Genomic DNA, 16124 nt, shown 5'->3' with positions numbered 1-16124 from the left:
TTTGGTTGAACTTGTGGTTACTCACCTCTGCACTCTTCATAGCTTTAAGAATATTCCCCACTGTATCAGTAAAGGTGTTAACCAGTACTCTACCCAACTTCCTGTACAAGGAACCCAAACATACCACAGCAGCACTGAAACAACATTTAGATTAGGAATTAATCATGAGTGAAAAAACAGGAATCAAAAAAATCTTAGACTATGTAAAAGTGACTATTTAATTTTACTTTTAAAGTATAAAATTGCCCAGAATCTATTCAATTATTAAATCCTAAGGTATGATGCATGCATGAATACCAAGTAATTATACTTCCCATAACAACAATTTTTTTAAAAAATGAGTCTTCAAATAATCAAAACCTCAGCCCAAAGATTCAATTCCCCCAAATTTTCTTATAATTTTCCATGAAACTGACCTGCATATATTGGCTAATCAAAGATAATCTTAAAGATGCAAGGTAAGAAAAACAGGAAATAATATTCTTATCAAGTCTGAAGTCTGAAAACTTCATGGGAAAATACATTCTGTTATAAGCTAAAAATTAGATGAACAGAAATTTCTGTAAAATTACTATTGTGGAACCATACATGGCAAATGACTTTCTCTAACAGATGAAAAAATGAACTGAATCCTATAGAGAAAGCAACTAAAGCTGTTCTTTTTAGGAGCTTAGAAGAATATGTTTCTATATGGTACTTACTATTAACTTTTACTACTAAGAGCTAATAAATTAAAAGAAAACTCAAGAGGTGAAGAACTCAAAATACCTTTTTCTTAAACACTCAACTGCTAAGACTTTTTTGTATTTATCCTTAAAACACTTCTTTTTTAATAGCTGACATATACTAGTTTCAGGTGCAAAACATAGTGATTCAATAATTATAAACATTACAAAATGCTCACTATAGCAAGTGTAGTTACCATCTGTCATCAAAGAACGTTATTATAGTATTATTGAAGATAGTCCCTGTGCTGTACTTTCCATCCCTATGACTTATTTGTTTTTATAACTAGAAGTTTGTACCTCTTAATCCCCTTCACTTATTTCACTTAACTCCTTCCCTATCCCCCACTCTGGCAACCACCAGTTTGTGTTCTACATTTATGGGTCTCCAGCTACTACATTTTTAGTAAGACAGTTTTCATTCCTAAATCAAGACTTCAAATATGTCTAAAATATTTTTTAGAATAGTCTCTCAACCAATGGGAAAATTTTTTTTTAAAAGTTAGATTTAAAAAATGAGCAAAACAATTTGTATTCAGTTTCAAAATAATTATCAAGTAGTTTGGTTTCTTTAGAAAAATGATTCAACAAGGAAACACTACTTTATGTTCAGCTTTAATATTTAACTTACAGTTTCGTGGGAAGATAACTTGGAGAATCATCTTTGCTACGAATAAGATCATTACATTTATCGATTGTCTCGTAAACAGAGAATGTGTCACCAATACTATAAAGAACACCTAGATTTTTAGCAAGGAGTTTGCGGGTAGGAGGCCCTGGGGAGCTATTCAACAAAGATAGGAGCTGTTCAACAAGAGTCTTCTGTTTCTCCTTCACATCACTCTAGAAAGGAAGGTAACAAAGAATTCAAAGTCAATATAATTACATGTAATCTTTTAATACGATTTTTCTTTCACTTATTTAAGAATTAAAAACTCCAGAAAAATACAAAATTATTCTGACTAAAAATTACAAGTAAGTTGGTGGTGTAGTCATTGTGCCACACAAGGTAGTTTGCTGCCCTGCAGATATCTCCAAAAATTAATTTCTGGGCCACAATATAGTGGAGTCTCTGTGAAGAAAGATAAGGGTTCTATTTCATCTAGATCTTTCTTCTTCTGTTGAAAGGTAGAGCAAATACGTACTTTAACCAGAGGCTCTTTGTTATTAAGTCTCTCCCCCATATATATCTGTATAAATAAGCAGCAACCTATAATCTATCATGAGTTGACCTTGAAATGAATGACTGCATTACTCAGATCTTTTTCTAAGTTTAGTGCAATTTTTTTTTGTAAACTTATGCATCTAAATGCCAGTAATGTTACTCCATTTTACTTGTCTACTTTCTGAAAAAGGAGTACAGAATACCATTATAATAGTAAAGGTATTCAGGTGCTCACTAAAGCATAAGCTTCCACAACGAACTGTTAGTATATGGATTTTTGTCTTGTTAAATTCCAAATTTCTCCAGGAGTAGTGTCTCTGTACCATTTCTGCATTACCTATGGTGTCACTTACTATGTAGAAGAATACCCTCATTCTTAGTAGGAGATGTATGCAGAAGTATTTAAGGTGCAGTACCATCTCATATGGCTCAGTAAGTCAATCAAATATGATAAAATGTTAATTGCTGAATGTAAAAGAAAGTATGAGTGATTTGGGTTTTTTGGGGAAATTATTTCATAAGCCTAAGAGTTAATATGTTTACTAAAAGCCTTTTAAATTCATATTCTCCGTAAAAAGCTCACAACTTTTTAAAAGTGAAACTCCCTTACAATATTTAGCAATGTATTACACAAGGGCTTCATGTATATGAAGGTGAAGAAGATAATGAAAATGAAATCTAATAGAATGTGGTTTATAGTTAGTTTTTTATATTTTTGTATATATATATATTTAAAGATTTTATTTATTAGAGAGATATCACAAGCAGGGGGAAAGGGTAGAGGGAGAAGCAGGCTCCCTGCTCAGGGCGCCTGATGTAGGGCTTGATCCCAGGACCCCGGGATCAGGACTTGAGCTGAAGGCAGATGCTTAACCAACTAGGCCACACAGGCTCCCCTTTTTATATATTTTTAAAGTAATATAAAACACATTGACTGATTTCTTCCTGCTTTGAAAGAATAGACTTCTTGTAATATTTCATTATAAACTTTTTTAAAAATTAACATATAATGTATTATTAGCCCCAGGGGTACATGTTTGTGAATCATTAGGCTTACACACTTCACAGCACTCACCCCCTCCCCAATGTCCACAATCATTATAAACTCTTAACAAGGTCTAGCATTTGAAAGCTAATTTAGGTTATTCTGAATGAAATTAGAAAAGCAAACCAAACGACCTATACAACATCTGGCACTTAAAAAAACACTAAGAAGTTTTTGCAATTTTACCCACCCTGCTGGTTGCCAGCAAGAGCTTCTCCAAATAGCTCAACCAATCAAAAATAAACTCTGCCTTCTGAACTTCACCTAGTTGATTATACACTTCTTCATTCAGCAATAAGCTATGAGCTAATTCCATTCCTTGCCGAAAATTCTCCTAGCTGGTCACAATTCTTCTCATTAAACTTCAGTCAATATATCTAAGAAAAGAAAAACCTGTAATAGAGGAAAAGAACATATTTTAAAAGGAAGGCAATTGTAATACTAGAAATTTCCACAGAAAGCACAAAGTATAATTAAATTGGGAGATAGTTTTTATAAATTATAAACTGGGTGAAACTGGGAAATCCCAACACTGAACTCTTAACAATGATACAATATCTACCTTTGACTCAGTTTTTGGAGAGCAGACAGGCAAAGCAGAAAAGTATCATTGATATTCATATGAAAAAATTTGCTAAACAGAAGAGATATTCCATTAAAATTCTAAAAAATTTTAGGTTAGGCTACTAAGGGTTAGATTTTTAATTTTCTTTGTAGGATAAATATCCTTTTACTAAAATAAAAGGGTCACAGGTACATATAAATAAATGACCAAATATCCGGACCTCCTACTAAAATTCTATAAAGCTTGACCTCTGCCTGGGCACATATCCTGTCCTTTACCTGGATTTTGAAATGGAAGGACTTATTCCTATTAGCATCTGTTTCCTCAGCCTAATAAAGATACTGCATATAGCTTGAGGCTAGGAGTTTTAGCAAAAAGTCTCATCTCAACCAGAATAGTCTTATCTCTGTGAGCCTTGTGAAAGCAAAGTCCTTTTTTTTAAGACACTTAGATGGATGTTGTCCAGGGACTGTAGCAATAAAGATCATATCTGCTCTGACCCAAATCCAAAGTAGTCTTCATTTCTGCTGTAGCAAATACTCAAAAGACAGAGTAGATTCTGCTTGGTTTTGTTTTTTTAAATTCATGAGTATGTCCTGGGCATATACCTTCCAGAACATAAATAACATGTAAGTGTATACACACCCACCCACCCACACATACACATAAACATTTGTAAGATGACATCTTGATTACGGAATTTTTTATTTTTAGAAGGATCATGTTCAAGTTTATAGCAACATGTCTACAACTCATTTTTGAATAATTAAGTGACTCAATCAGCCATAAATACAGTAAATGTTAACAGCTATATGTAGACAGTGGGTATGTGAACGGTCATTTTACTATTCTTCACTTTTTCTGTATTTTTTAAAAGATCACAATAAAAAGTTGGAAAAAATTATTTAAGAAATTAAGAAACACACAAGCAGGGCTCCTGGCTGGCTTAGTGGTAGAGCATGAGATTCTTGATCTTGGGGTCCTGAGTTTTAGCCCCACGTAGTGTGTAGGGTTTACTTAAAAATTAAGGAAAATTAGAAGGGAAAGTTTAAGACAAAAAACACACAAGCTGGCTTTAAAAAAAATCATCACTACTACTTACAAGAGAGACAACTATCATCAAGAACATTATATGGAGAAGGCACTACATACATAAAAGATGGGTACTCTTATTCACTAATATACAAAAAATAAATTTGATAAATTATAAAACTCCCAGCAAAACAGAAAAAGGTAATTAGAATTGCATGGAAATACAGATAGAATGCTGCAGGTAATTAAACTATAAAAATGAAATATATAGCTCATATTCCCCTAAACAAATCTCAACCTTTTATAGAGAAGTCAGGGTGAAAATGTGTTAGAAAATCAAATGGGACACTTCCCGCCATCTTGGAGCCTCTGGAGGTCTGCTGGGAACAGGACTCCTAAAATGACAAATTATGTCTGGAAGGTTGTGGTCCAAGGCCATTTTTGCTGGCTACAAGCGGGGTCTCCAGAACCAGAGGGAGCATACAGCTGTTCTTAAAATTGAAGGTGTTTCTGCTTGAGATGAAACTGAATTCTATCTAGGCAAGAGATGTGCTTATGTGTACAAAGCAAAGAACACCACAAAGACTCCAGGTGGCAAACCAAACAAAACCAGAATAATCTGGGGAAAAGTAACTTGTGCTCATGGAAACAGTGGCATGGTTTGTGCCAAATTCCAAAGCAACCCTCCTACTAAAGTCACTGGCCACAGAATCCATGTGATACTATATCCCTCAAGGATTTAAACTTAATGAAAAGTAAATAAATAAAGATGTACATTTGTTCTCTTGTAAAAAAAAAAAAAAGAGAGAGAGAGAGATAGAAAGAAAAAAAAATCAGATGGGAGATCTAGAAAAAGCTTTTCTTTTTTTCATTCATTTTTTTCTCTCACAGAGTTAACTGGTATAAAACTACCTCTAGTATCAGATCTTCATAATTAATATAAATGTAAGAGTCTATTTTTTTAAAAAGATTTTATTTATTTATTTGACAGAGAGATAAAGTGAGAGAAGGAACACAAGCAGGGAGAGTGGTGGAGGGAGAAGCAGGCTCCCCATGGAGCAGGGAGCCCAATGAGGAGCTTGATCCCAGGACCCTGGGAACATGACCTGAGGCGAAAGCAGATGCTTAAGGACTGAGCCACCCAGGCGCCCAAGACTCTCCTTATAAGATAGTAGTCACAAACTGATACCCTGCTGGCCAAATTTAGCCTGCAACATATTGGGGGAAAATTACTTACTAGCATTTCAACATAAGATTTTACATGAAAACCTGCATCCATATCCCCATATGGCAACAAATGACTGAATCTAAGAGAAGAACCTGCCAGCAGGCCATAGCTGTCACCTGGCCTACCCCATTCATTTACATTATTTGCCAACTTCTTCAGGTATTTAAGTTTTCAACTCCTCTTTATCTTACTTGCATCCCTCTGGCTTGGCCCAATATTCCGGATTCTGACTATGATGCTGCCCCAGAGGCCAAAAGGCAGCTTTTACCAATCTACACTCACCAAGTCTGCATGCTGCTTTAGCTATGTGGGTTGTTCCCTTCCAGTAAGTCTCACCTATCTGCCCAATACTACCTATAACCTGGTACTGATAGCCCTTAAAAAAAAAAAAAAAGACACACTAGGATTTTCAGAAACGTCAATTTTAAGGAACAAGAACATAAACAATAACGCTAACAAATTCACTTTTACAGAGCCAAGTGAATTTTTAGATTCTTGTTTAAATCCTCCTTTCTGAATTTATTGAAGCCAACTGACCAAAATATACACAATTAAGGAAAAAGTTAATAAATGCTAGGGAAACAGTTTCTGGAAGAAACATTCTAGCTATACAGGAGAAAAGCAAGTGTACACTCAGTATCTATGACTGTCTAAAGGAAAAAAAATTACCTCACTATCATAGAGAAAATTTCTTATAACTACCATGGCAAACCAAAATCCTATCTTTAAGAATCAAATTACCCTTTTTAGAGGTCATTAGGACTGCTGAAGAGACTTTTTTTCTCCTTAGGCAGCAGCAATATTGTGGTGTAAAATGATCTATCAAGAAGCAAAATAGCTAACACAATGCAATAATAAATAATTCAGTAAAAAGCTTGAGACCATAAGCAGGGCAGAGTTACCTCCAAAGTCCTCAATGCATTCCTCATATAAATTACTACTAAAAGTAGACAATTCATATTAGTAATCCTACATTTAACCACCCAACTCTAAAATGCACCTGTGATCTCTACATATGCACTATCAATGGGATCAGCAAATGCTTTTTGCAAGTAAGAGATGTTCCTGCTCTTACCTGAAGTTTCACTTTAGGAAGATGAATACAAATGGAGTCAATATACTGTTATGTTTTAATATAACCACACCCTACAACCCCATGTATCTGAAGACTGCTTATTTTTCTAATTTTCTCTTATTTTCCATTTTTATGTTTCTGTTGAGATCACAGAGTGATTAGTTTATTAAAAGTGAACATACATTACAACAGATTTTTCAAACTACGAATATGCTACTTGAAAAAAACATTTGTAAAACTACCCACCGCAATGCTAGCCATTATTTTTGACAAAGCTAACACTTGGCCACTTACTATGAGTGCTTTATATTTTCTCAAAAAATTCACAAAGTTGTTCAACAAACAGCCAGCTATTTTTAGATGAGGAAACTGATGCACAGAAAAACTAAGTAACAGTCCTAATGTCATGATGAATTTGGATGTATACTTAAGCAGTCTGACTCTAGATATATATATATATATATATATATAGAAAGAGAGAGAGAGAGAGAGAGGTAACCACCAGATACTCTACTGCCACTTTCGTCCAATCAAGCCCTTCCAATATCTCAAAATCAGCCATTTTTAAAAAAAGCTTAGAACATGTAGAGAATTTGTGGATAATATGGAACAGATCACTGTACTATTTCTTAAAAAATGAACACCAGATTCCTTATTTTAATACATATGAGAATCTAGTAATACACCAAAAGTTACCAAAAAGTTACCAAAAGAATTCTCAGGGTATTCATAATATATACTATAAATTTCCATGAATGCAATGTAATCTGAAGTATTAATCAAAACATGGCACAACACTCATGTTCTTACTTCCAGACCTAAGTAAGCTGTCCCGTGGAGAAACATTAACAGGTACCTGTTATGGATACTAGTCCTGTATTTTAAAAAGGTACACAAGAATATTACTTTACAGGGATGCCTGGGTGGCTCAGTCAGTTAAGCATCTGCCTTCAGCTCAGGTCATGATCCCAGGGTCCTGGGATAGAGTCCCACATTGGGAGCCTGCTTCTCCCTCTGCCTCCTGCTCCCCCTGCTTGGGCTCTCTCTCTCCAACAAATAGATAAATAAAAAAGTCTTTAAGAAAAAAAAAAAAAAAAGAATATTACTTTACAGTCAAATATCGTATATGCTTGTTAACACAAAGCCATTAGCTGAACTAAGCTTACAAACATCTTCAATGCTTTTTAGACCATAAATTTCTCTGAAGCACCATTTGTTTCCTTTATAATAACTGCTCATATTTTGTGTATGATAGATACTCCTAGTGACTCAATCATAATTTTCATCCCTGAAGTGTTCTATATTGAGAAAAATAGGCACTGTGTACTAGACCTAAGGTTCTAACGTACTGTCCTACATGACTCTCAAAGTGGGATACCCCTAGCAGTGTGCCCACAGAATACATATACTGGAGGATCAAAATTTACTTAACCATTTCCTCTCTGACATTAACTTAAAACATCATACTAAAATAAATACACATTTAATATGCACTAGAAGGCAAAATTAATAGTATTTCAAGATAAAACATGAACCTTCAGAAAAATTCGAAGCATGACAAGCCTTTGTAGACCTCTTTTAATAAAATCACCACCCCCCCACCCCCACCCACCACAACCCCACCAAACATCACTCCCCTCTGCTGGTAAGAATACCTGTGTAGTGGAAATGTTTAAGAACAACTAAGCTGCTAGTAAGCTGAACTATATGAACTGCCATTTTTATAGTTCAAAAAAATGGCTGAGTATCAACAAATTCACATGGTTCAATTTAAATATCATGTTCAGTCTTCAAAGACTTGGCATAGTATAAGAAAGACTAATGTCTCCATTCTGCATAATGTTCTTACACCAGTGACTTTATTATCCTGGAGTAATACATCTGTATAAATATTGTTGACTGCTGAGATAAAAAGGAACCACCTCTTCAGAAGTTAATCTTATTATCACGAAGGGCTAATTTGCCATCTGAAAATGAGTTCACATCAAATTTATGTAGGCAAAGAAGTATAGCACCTGCAAGAATTTTATTTTCTCACCTTCAAGAATTTTATTCATTTAAAATATTTTTTAGAGGGGAGAGGAGAGCGAGAGAGACTCTTAAGTAAGCTCCACGCCCAGTTTGGATCCCAATGGGGTCTTGTTCTTACAACCCTGAGATCATGACCTGAGTTGAAATCAAGAGTCTGACTCAACTGACTGAGCCACCCAGGAGCCCCTAAAGTATTTTATTTTTAAATAATCTCTACACCCAATGTGGGGCTTAAACTCACAAGCCCAAGATCAACAGTTGTATGCTCTACCAACTGAACCAGCCAGGCACCCCTCACCTTCAACAACTTCAAAAATAACACAAAACAAAATAGGCTACAGATGCCAGTCCTGATAGTGTTAACATGATTTTCTCTATATACGGTTTAAAGATTTATTTTGGTAGAGACAGGAACATATTTAAAATATAGTTAAGATTTATGGGGAAAAGAGTCTTCCTAATCAATCTTTTTGGTCACTTAGTTTCTTAAAATGATTCATTATAACATTGTGAAGAGGGAAAAGAGAAAAAATCGCAATAATCAAAAACAACAACAAACAAACACAAAATAAGATGGATCTGTTGCTTTGTTTTTTCCTTCCAGAGCACGAAAAGACCAATTTACAATATGAACAAACCATTATGCAGTAAGTAGAACTAATTCCAGAACGCATCAAGTGTGTGAAGTTTTGAAATATATCATATGTAAATTCAAATTACTTCCTTCAACTCTCACTTCTCTAAAAGTCATCACAACAGCTTCAATTCAGCTTTAGTTTTTAGTTTTCTCAGTTTTGTTCAAAAAGCATAAAGTAAACAACAACGACAAAAAACCCTCTCAAAAATCTCCCCCACTTCAAGAAACATACATAAATCTTAAAATCCAAACCTTTCCCAAAAAACAAAACAGTAATTAGAATTAATATAGAAAGAAGCTGGAGCATTTCTATCCTGACCTAATTTAAGATTCTCTTTGACCTGTGATTCAGGCTTTGCAAGATTATAGGTTACAAAATACCAACTCACAAGTTCCAGAGAGCTTTAGGTCATGCTTAAAATGTTGCCTAAGGTAGCCTGCCCCTGGTAAAGAAAAAGTGAGGTCTTTTTTTTTTAATTGTATTTTAAGTATCTGTAGGCACAGTCCTAAAGTTGGTCTGCTGACACATTTATAATTTTATAACTTATAATTTCAGAGTTCTTTAATACAGTTTTATCTTCATAATTTTTAAATCTTGTATTTATTCCATCTTCAAATCGGAAATATCTTGCTTCTTTCTTTCTAAATAGACTCACAATCTTAAAATTCAGCTGGGATGCCAAAGTGAGGCAGTCAGGTAAGCATCTGACTGGTTGGCACAGGTTGTCATCTCAGGGTCTTGAGACTGAGCCTTGATCGGGCTCTGCATTCAGCAAAGAGTCTGCTTTAGACTCTTCTCTGCCCCTCTCCTGTGTGCACACTTGCTCTCTAAAATAAAGAAATAAATCTTTAAAAAAATAGTAAAATTCAGCTAAAAGAACCACTTCCTTCAGGAAAGCTTCCATGATTAATTCTCCTATTCTTACACTGTTTTCCCTCGGTATAGCACTTCTTCCATTATATTTATGGTCTTTAAAATGTTTGGCTTCTCCGGCTATCACTTAAGATTGTGAGATTCTTCTGACATTTTTCCAAATCATGACTTAAAAATCTTAATATTAATTACTGGAGTAGTAGTATGGATAATGTTGTTTTTCTCTATCTCCAAATTTTTAGTGATTTTAAAGCTTTTAAAATGAAACCCTTAAAATCCAGTAAACAAACTAAACTTCTGTTAGATTTCTAACTTTTTAAAATTCACAGTACCATTTGTCGGCATCATCTCGGTTATCACAAATGAGGAGGACACATGTATAGGCTGCTGTTGTAGTTTCTGGCTATGCCTTTCATCTTCCTAGGAGACTCCCAAATCACAATGGCAATAGCAGCTATTACTCACTGAGCCAGGAACTTTTTAGGTGCTTAACTTATACCATTTAATCATCACAAGGAAGAAAGCAAGGAAGATACTACTGGTCCTCATTTTATGGATAAAGAAACTAGTAAGATATTCTCCTCACTGCTAGGAAGCCTTTCCACAGGAGGCAGAAGGAAAAACAGAATTTTTACATGAAAATGTAAGGAACAAAATATGCAGAATAAATGGCATGGGGAGGGGAGAGGTCATTCTCTACATTTGGGCTCCTTCTCTATTTACCCTACATCTTTCAGTGAATCACAAAATTGGCTTCATCTTCTAACTCTTCCAAGGATAAGGAGTCCAAAGAATTAAAGAAGGAGTGTTCTGAAAATAGCAAGCGGAACAACACAAAGAAGATAGGTAAGTTTTTAAAATTAAAGGAAACTAAGTGTATCATGATAGCAGGCCTGTAACAATGCAGACAAGTGGTTCATAATTCGAGCTGCTTTAAAAAAAAAAAAATACCAAAGCCAAGTCTAAAACAATCAAATCAGAATCTCTAAAGGTTGGGGTGCTGTAAACAAATGGATTTTTCAATTAACCACTACCATCAAATCCCACTAACACTATTAATTTTTAGGTAAAAATATTCAGGCTAGATTATAATATGGATGATTTTAATAGCTGATTAAAATCCACTACTCTCCTAAATTTCTTCTATTAAACTGGGTAAGAAAAATTTATCTTGATATTTTTAGATAAGCTATAGCAACTGAAACTGCTTTAGAAAGCAGGAGAATGGGGCGCCTGGGTGGCTCAGTGGGTTAAGCCACTGCCTTCGGCTCAGGTCATGATCTCAGGGTCCTGGGATCGAGTCCCGCATCGGGCTCTCTGCTCAGCAGGGAACCTGCTTCCTCCTCTCTCTCTGCCTGCCTCTCTGTCTACTTGTGATCTCTCTCTGTCAAATAAATAAATAAAATCTTAAAAAAAAGAAAGCAGGAGAATGACAATGACATTCAAACCCATGATATTATTAGGGATGAACCTAATCTTAGTCTAATTCTTTATTAACAACCTTAAAAATAAAAATAAGTTATTATTAGTTATTATTTTAAAATGTTGGGGCGCCTGGTGGCTTAGTGGGTTAAGCCTCTGCCTTCGGCTCGGGTTGTGGTCGCAGGGTCCTGGGATCAAACCCCATATTGGGCTCTCTGCTCAGCAGGGATCCTGCTTCCCTCTCTCTCTGCCTGCCTCTCTGCCTATTTGTGATCTATCAAATAAATAAATAAAATATTTAAAAAAATAAAAAAAATATATTTTAAAATGTTTAGTGTACAATGAATAAAGCCCAAAAAGAATTTAATTGAATGGCTCAAAATCACATGTACATTAAATCTAAATACGATAAGTACAAAAACTTTAAAAGCCAACACTAAGAATTTAGAAAACCTAATAGTTTCATAGTGACAGCACAAAGAGGTACCCTTTTGGAAAATATACCAGAAATCATAAAAATATCAAAGTTATCTGACAAAAGCATCCTGCTTTTGAAAATTCATGCTAAAGAAGGGGTGCCTGGGTGGCTCAGTTGGTTTAACATCTGCCTTTGGCTCAGTTCATGACCCCAGGGTCCTAGAATCAAGCCACCCCCAACAGGCTCTCTGCTCAGCCCAGAGCTTACTTCTCCCTTTCCTTCTGCCCGCCACTCCCCCTGTTTTCAGTTGCTCTCTTTCTGTCAATAAATAAATAAAATCTTAAAAAAAAAAAAAAGAAGGAGGAGGAGTCAAGATGGCGGAGAAGTAGCAGCTGAGACTACTTCAGGTTGCGGGAGATCAGCTAGATAGCTTGTCTAAAGATTGCAAACACCTACAAATCCAACGGGAGATCGAAGAGAAGAAGAACAGCAATTCTAGAAACAGAAAATCAACCACTTGCTGAAAGGTAGGACTGGCGGAGAAGTGAATCCAAAGGGACGGGAAGACAGACCCCGGGGGGAGGGGCCGGCTCCCGGCAAGCGGCGGAGCAACGGACCATAAAATCAGGACTTTTAAAAGTCTGTTCCGCTGAGGGACATCGCTCCAGAGGCTTAACTGGGGTGAAGCCCACGCGGGGCCAGTGTGGCCTCAGGTCCCGCAGGGTCACAGAAGGATCGGGGTGTCTGAGTGTCGCAGAGCTCGCAGGTATTAGAACAGGGAAGCCGGCTACAGAGACGGAGCCGAGGAGTGAGCTCACAGCTCGGGCTTACCTTGAACCGGTCGCAGGCTCGGTGAGCTCGGAGCGCAGCCGGAGGCCAGGCAGACGGGAGTAATTGGACGCTGTTCCCTGAGGACACACTGAGGAGTGGGACCCCTAGCTCTCGGCTCCTCCGGGCCGGAGACTGGGAGGCCGCCATCTTCCTTCCCGTCCTCCGGACTCTACGGAAAGCGCTCAGGGAACAAAAGCTCCCGAAAGCAAACCCGAGCGGATTACTCAGCCCGGCCCCTGGTAAGGGCGGTGCGACTCCGCCTGGGGCAAAGACACTTGAGAATCACTACAACAGGCCCCTCCCCCAGAAGATCAACAAGAAACCCAGCCAGGACCAAGTTCACCTACCAAGGAGTGCAGTTTCAATACCAAGGAGAGCAGCGGAATTCCAGAGGAGGAGAAAGCAAAGCACGGAACTCATGGCTTTCTCCCCATGATTCTTTAGCCTTGCAGTTAATTTAATTTTTTTTTCTTTTTCAATTTTTTTCTCTTCTTCTGCTAAATTTTTTTAAACTTTTACCCTTTTCTTTTTTAACGTTTTTTAACTAGTTTATCCAATATATATATATATTTTTTCCTTTTTATATTTTTTTCATTATTGGTTTTCTTTTTTTTATTTGTTTCTTTTTTCTTTTTTATTTTATTTTTTTTTTCTTTCTGAACCTCTTTTTATCCCCTTCCCCACCCCCCTCACGATTTGGGATCTCTTCTGATTTGGCTAAAGCATATTTTCCTGGGGTTGTTGCCACCCTTTTAGTATTTTACTTACTCCTTCATATACTCTTATCTGGACAAAATGACAAGGCGGAAAAATTCACCACAAAAAAAAGAACAAGAGGCAGTACCAAAGGCTAAGGACCTAATCAATACAGACATTGGTAATATGTCAGATTTAGAGTTCAGAATGACGATTCTCAAGGTTCTAGCTGGGCTCGAAAAAGGCATGGAAGATATTAGAGAAACCCTCTCGGGAGATATAAAAGCCCTTTCTGGAGAAATAAAAGAACTAAAATCTAATCAAGTTGAAATAAAAAAAGCTATTAATGAGGTGCAATCAAAAATGGAGGCTCTCACTGCTAGGATAAATGAGGCAGAAGAAAGAATTAGCGATATAGAAGACCAAATGACAGAGAATAAGGAAGCTGAACAAAAGAGGGACAAACAACTACTGGACCACGAGGGCAGAATTCGAGAGATAAGTGACACCATAAGACGAAACAACATTAGAATAATTGGGATTCCAGAAGAAGAAGAAAGAGAGAGGGGAGCAGAAGGTATATTGGAGAGAATTATTGGAGAGAATTTCCCCAATATGGCAAAGGGAACAAACATCAAAATCCAGGAGGTTCAGAGAACCCCACTCAAAATCAATAAGAATAGGTCCACACCCCGTCACCTAATAGTCAAATTTACAAGTCTTAGTGACAAAGAGAAAATCCTGAAAGCAGCCCGGGAGAAGAAGTCTGTAACATACAATGGTAAAAATATTAGATTGGCAGCAGACTTATCCACAGAGACCTGGCAGGCCAGAAAGAGCTGGCATGATATATTCAGAGTACTACACGAGAAAAACATGCAGCCAAGAATACTATATCCAGCTAGGCTATCATTGAAAATAGAAGGAGAGATTAAAAGCTTCCAGGACAAACAAAAACTGAAAGAATTTGCAAACACCAAGCCAGCTCTACAGGAAATATTGAAAGGGGTCCTCTAAGCAAAGAGAGAACCTAAAAGTAGTAGATCAGAAAGGAACAGAAACAATATACAATAGCAGTCACCTTACAGGCAATACAATGGCACTAAATTCATATCTCTCAATAGTTACCCTGAATGTTAATGGGCTAAATGCCCCAATCAAAAGACACAGGGTATCAGAATGGATAAAAAAACAAAACCCATCTATATGTTGCCTACAAGAAACTCATTTTAAACCCGAAGACACTTTCAGATTTAAAGTGAGGGGGTGGAAAAGAATTTACCATGCTAATGGACATCAGAAGAAAGCAGGAGTGGCAATCCTTATATCAGATCACTTAGATTTTAAACCAAAGACTATAATAAGAGATGAAGATGGACACTATATCATACTCAAAGGATCTGTCCAACAAGAAGATCTAACAATTGTAAATATCTATGCCCCTAACGTGGGAGCAGCCAACTATATAAACCAATTAATAACAAAATCAAAGAAACACATCGACAATCATACAATAATAGTAGGGGACTTTAACACTCCCCTCACTGAAATGGACAGATCATCCAAGCAAAAGATCAACAAGGAAATAAAGGCCTTAAATGACACACTGGACCAGATGGACATCACAGATATATTCAGAACATTTCATCCCAAAGCAACAGAATACACATTCTTCTCTAGTGCGCATGGAACATTCTCCAGAATAGATCACATCCTTGGTTCTAAATCAGGTCTTAACTGTTATCAAAAAATTGGGATCATTCCCTGCATATTTTCAGACCACAATGCTCTGAAGCTAGAACTCAATCGCAAGAGGAAATTTGGAAAGAACCCAAATATATGGCGACTAAACAGCATCCTTCTAAAGAATGAATGGGTCAACCAGGAAATTAAAGAAGAATTGAAAAAATTCATGGAAACAAATGATAATGAAAATACAACAGTTCAAAATCTGTGGGACACAACAAAGGCAGTCCTGAGAGGAAAATATATAGCGGTACAAGCCTTTCTCAAGAAACAAGAAAGGTCTCAGGTACACAACCTACACCTAAAGGAGCTGGAGAAAGAACAAGAAAGAAACCCTAAACCCAGCAGGAGAAGAGAAATCATAAAGATCAGAGCAGAAATCAATGAAATAGAAACCAAAAAAACAATAGAACAAATCAACGAAACTAGGAGCTGGTTCTTTGAAAGAATTAATAAGATTGATAAGCCCCTGGCCAGACTTATCAAAAAGAGAAGAGAAAGGACCCAAATAAATAAAATCATGAATGAAAGAGGAGAGATCACAACTAACACCAAAGAAATACAGACAATTATAAGAACATACTATGAGCAACTCTACACCAACAAATTTGACAATCTGGAAGAAATGGATGCA

General features: G+C 36.4%; 1 protein-coding gene and 1 pseudogene across 8 annotated transcripts in view; one reads left to right on the top strand and one right to left on the bottom strand.

The window, feature by feature from the left end:
* The window catches only part of HEATR5A (HEAT repeat containing 5A), a 94326-nt gene extending 90998 nt beyond the window's left edge, over positions 1-3328 (bottom strand). For all 8 annotated transcript variants that reach the window (XM_032848903.1, XM_032848905.1, XM_032848906.1 and 5 more), the window contains exons 1-3: positions 3126-3328; positions 1357-1568; positions 26-134 (exon numbers count right to left, since the gene is read on the bottom strand). In XM_032848903.1, the coding sequence (XP_032704794.1) occupies positions 26-134; positions 1357-1568; positions 3126-3251 (447 nt within the window). In that variant the 5' untranslated portion in view covers positions 3252-3328. The remainder of the gene's footprint in view (positions 1-25; positions 135-1356; positions 1569-3125) is intronic.
* Positions 3329-4942: 1614 nt separating this feature from the next.
* On the top strand, positions 4943-5341 carry LOC116861963 (annotated as a pseudogene).
* Positions 5342-16124: the final 10783 nt, after the last annotated feature.

This window comes from Lontra canadensis, unplaced genomic scaffold (genome assembly GCF_010015895.1).
Source record: "Lontra canadensis isolate GAN:19392208 unplaced genomic scaffold, GSC_riverotter_1.0 scaffold214, whole genome shotgun sequence".
NCBI classification, from domain to species: domain Eukaryota; kingdom Metazoa; phylum Chordata; class Mammalia; order Carnivora; family Mustelidae; genus Lontra; species Lontra canadensis.
The sequence above is the reverse complement of the archived record's forward strand: the minus strand, read 5'-3'. Positions and strand labels throughout refer to the sequence as shown.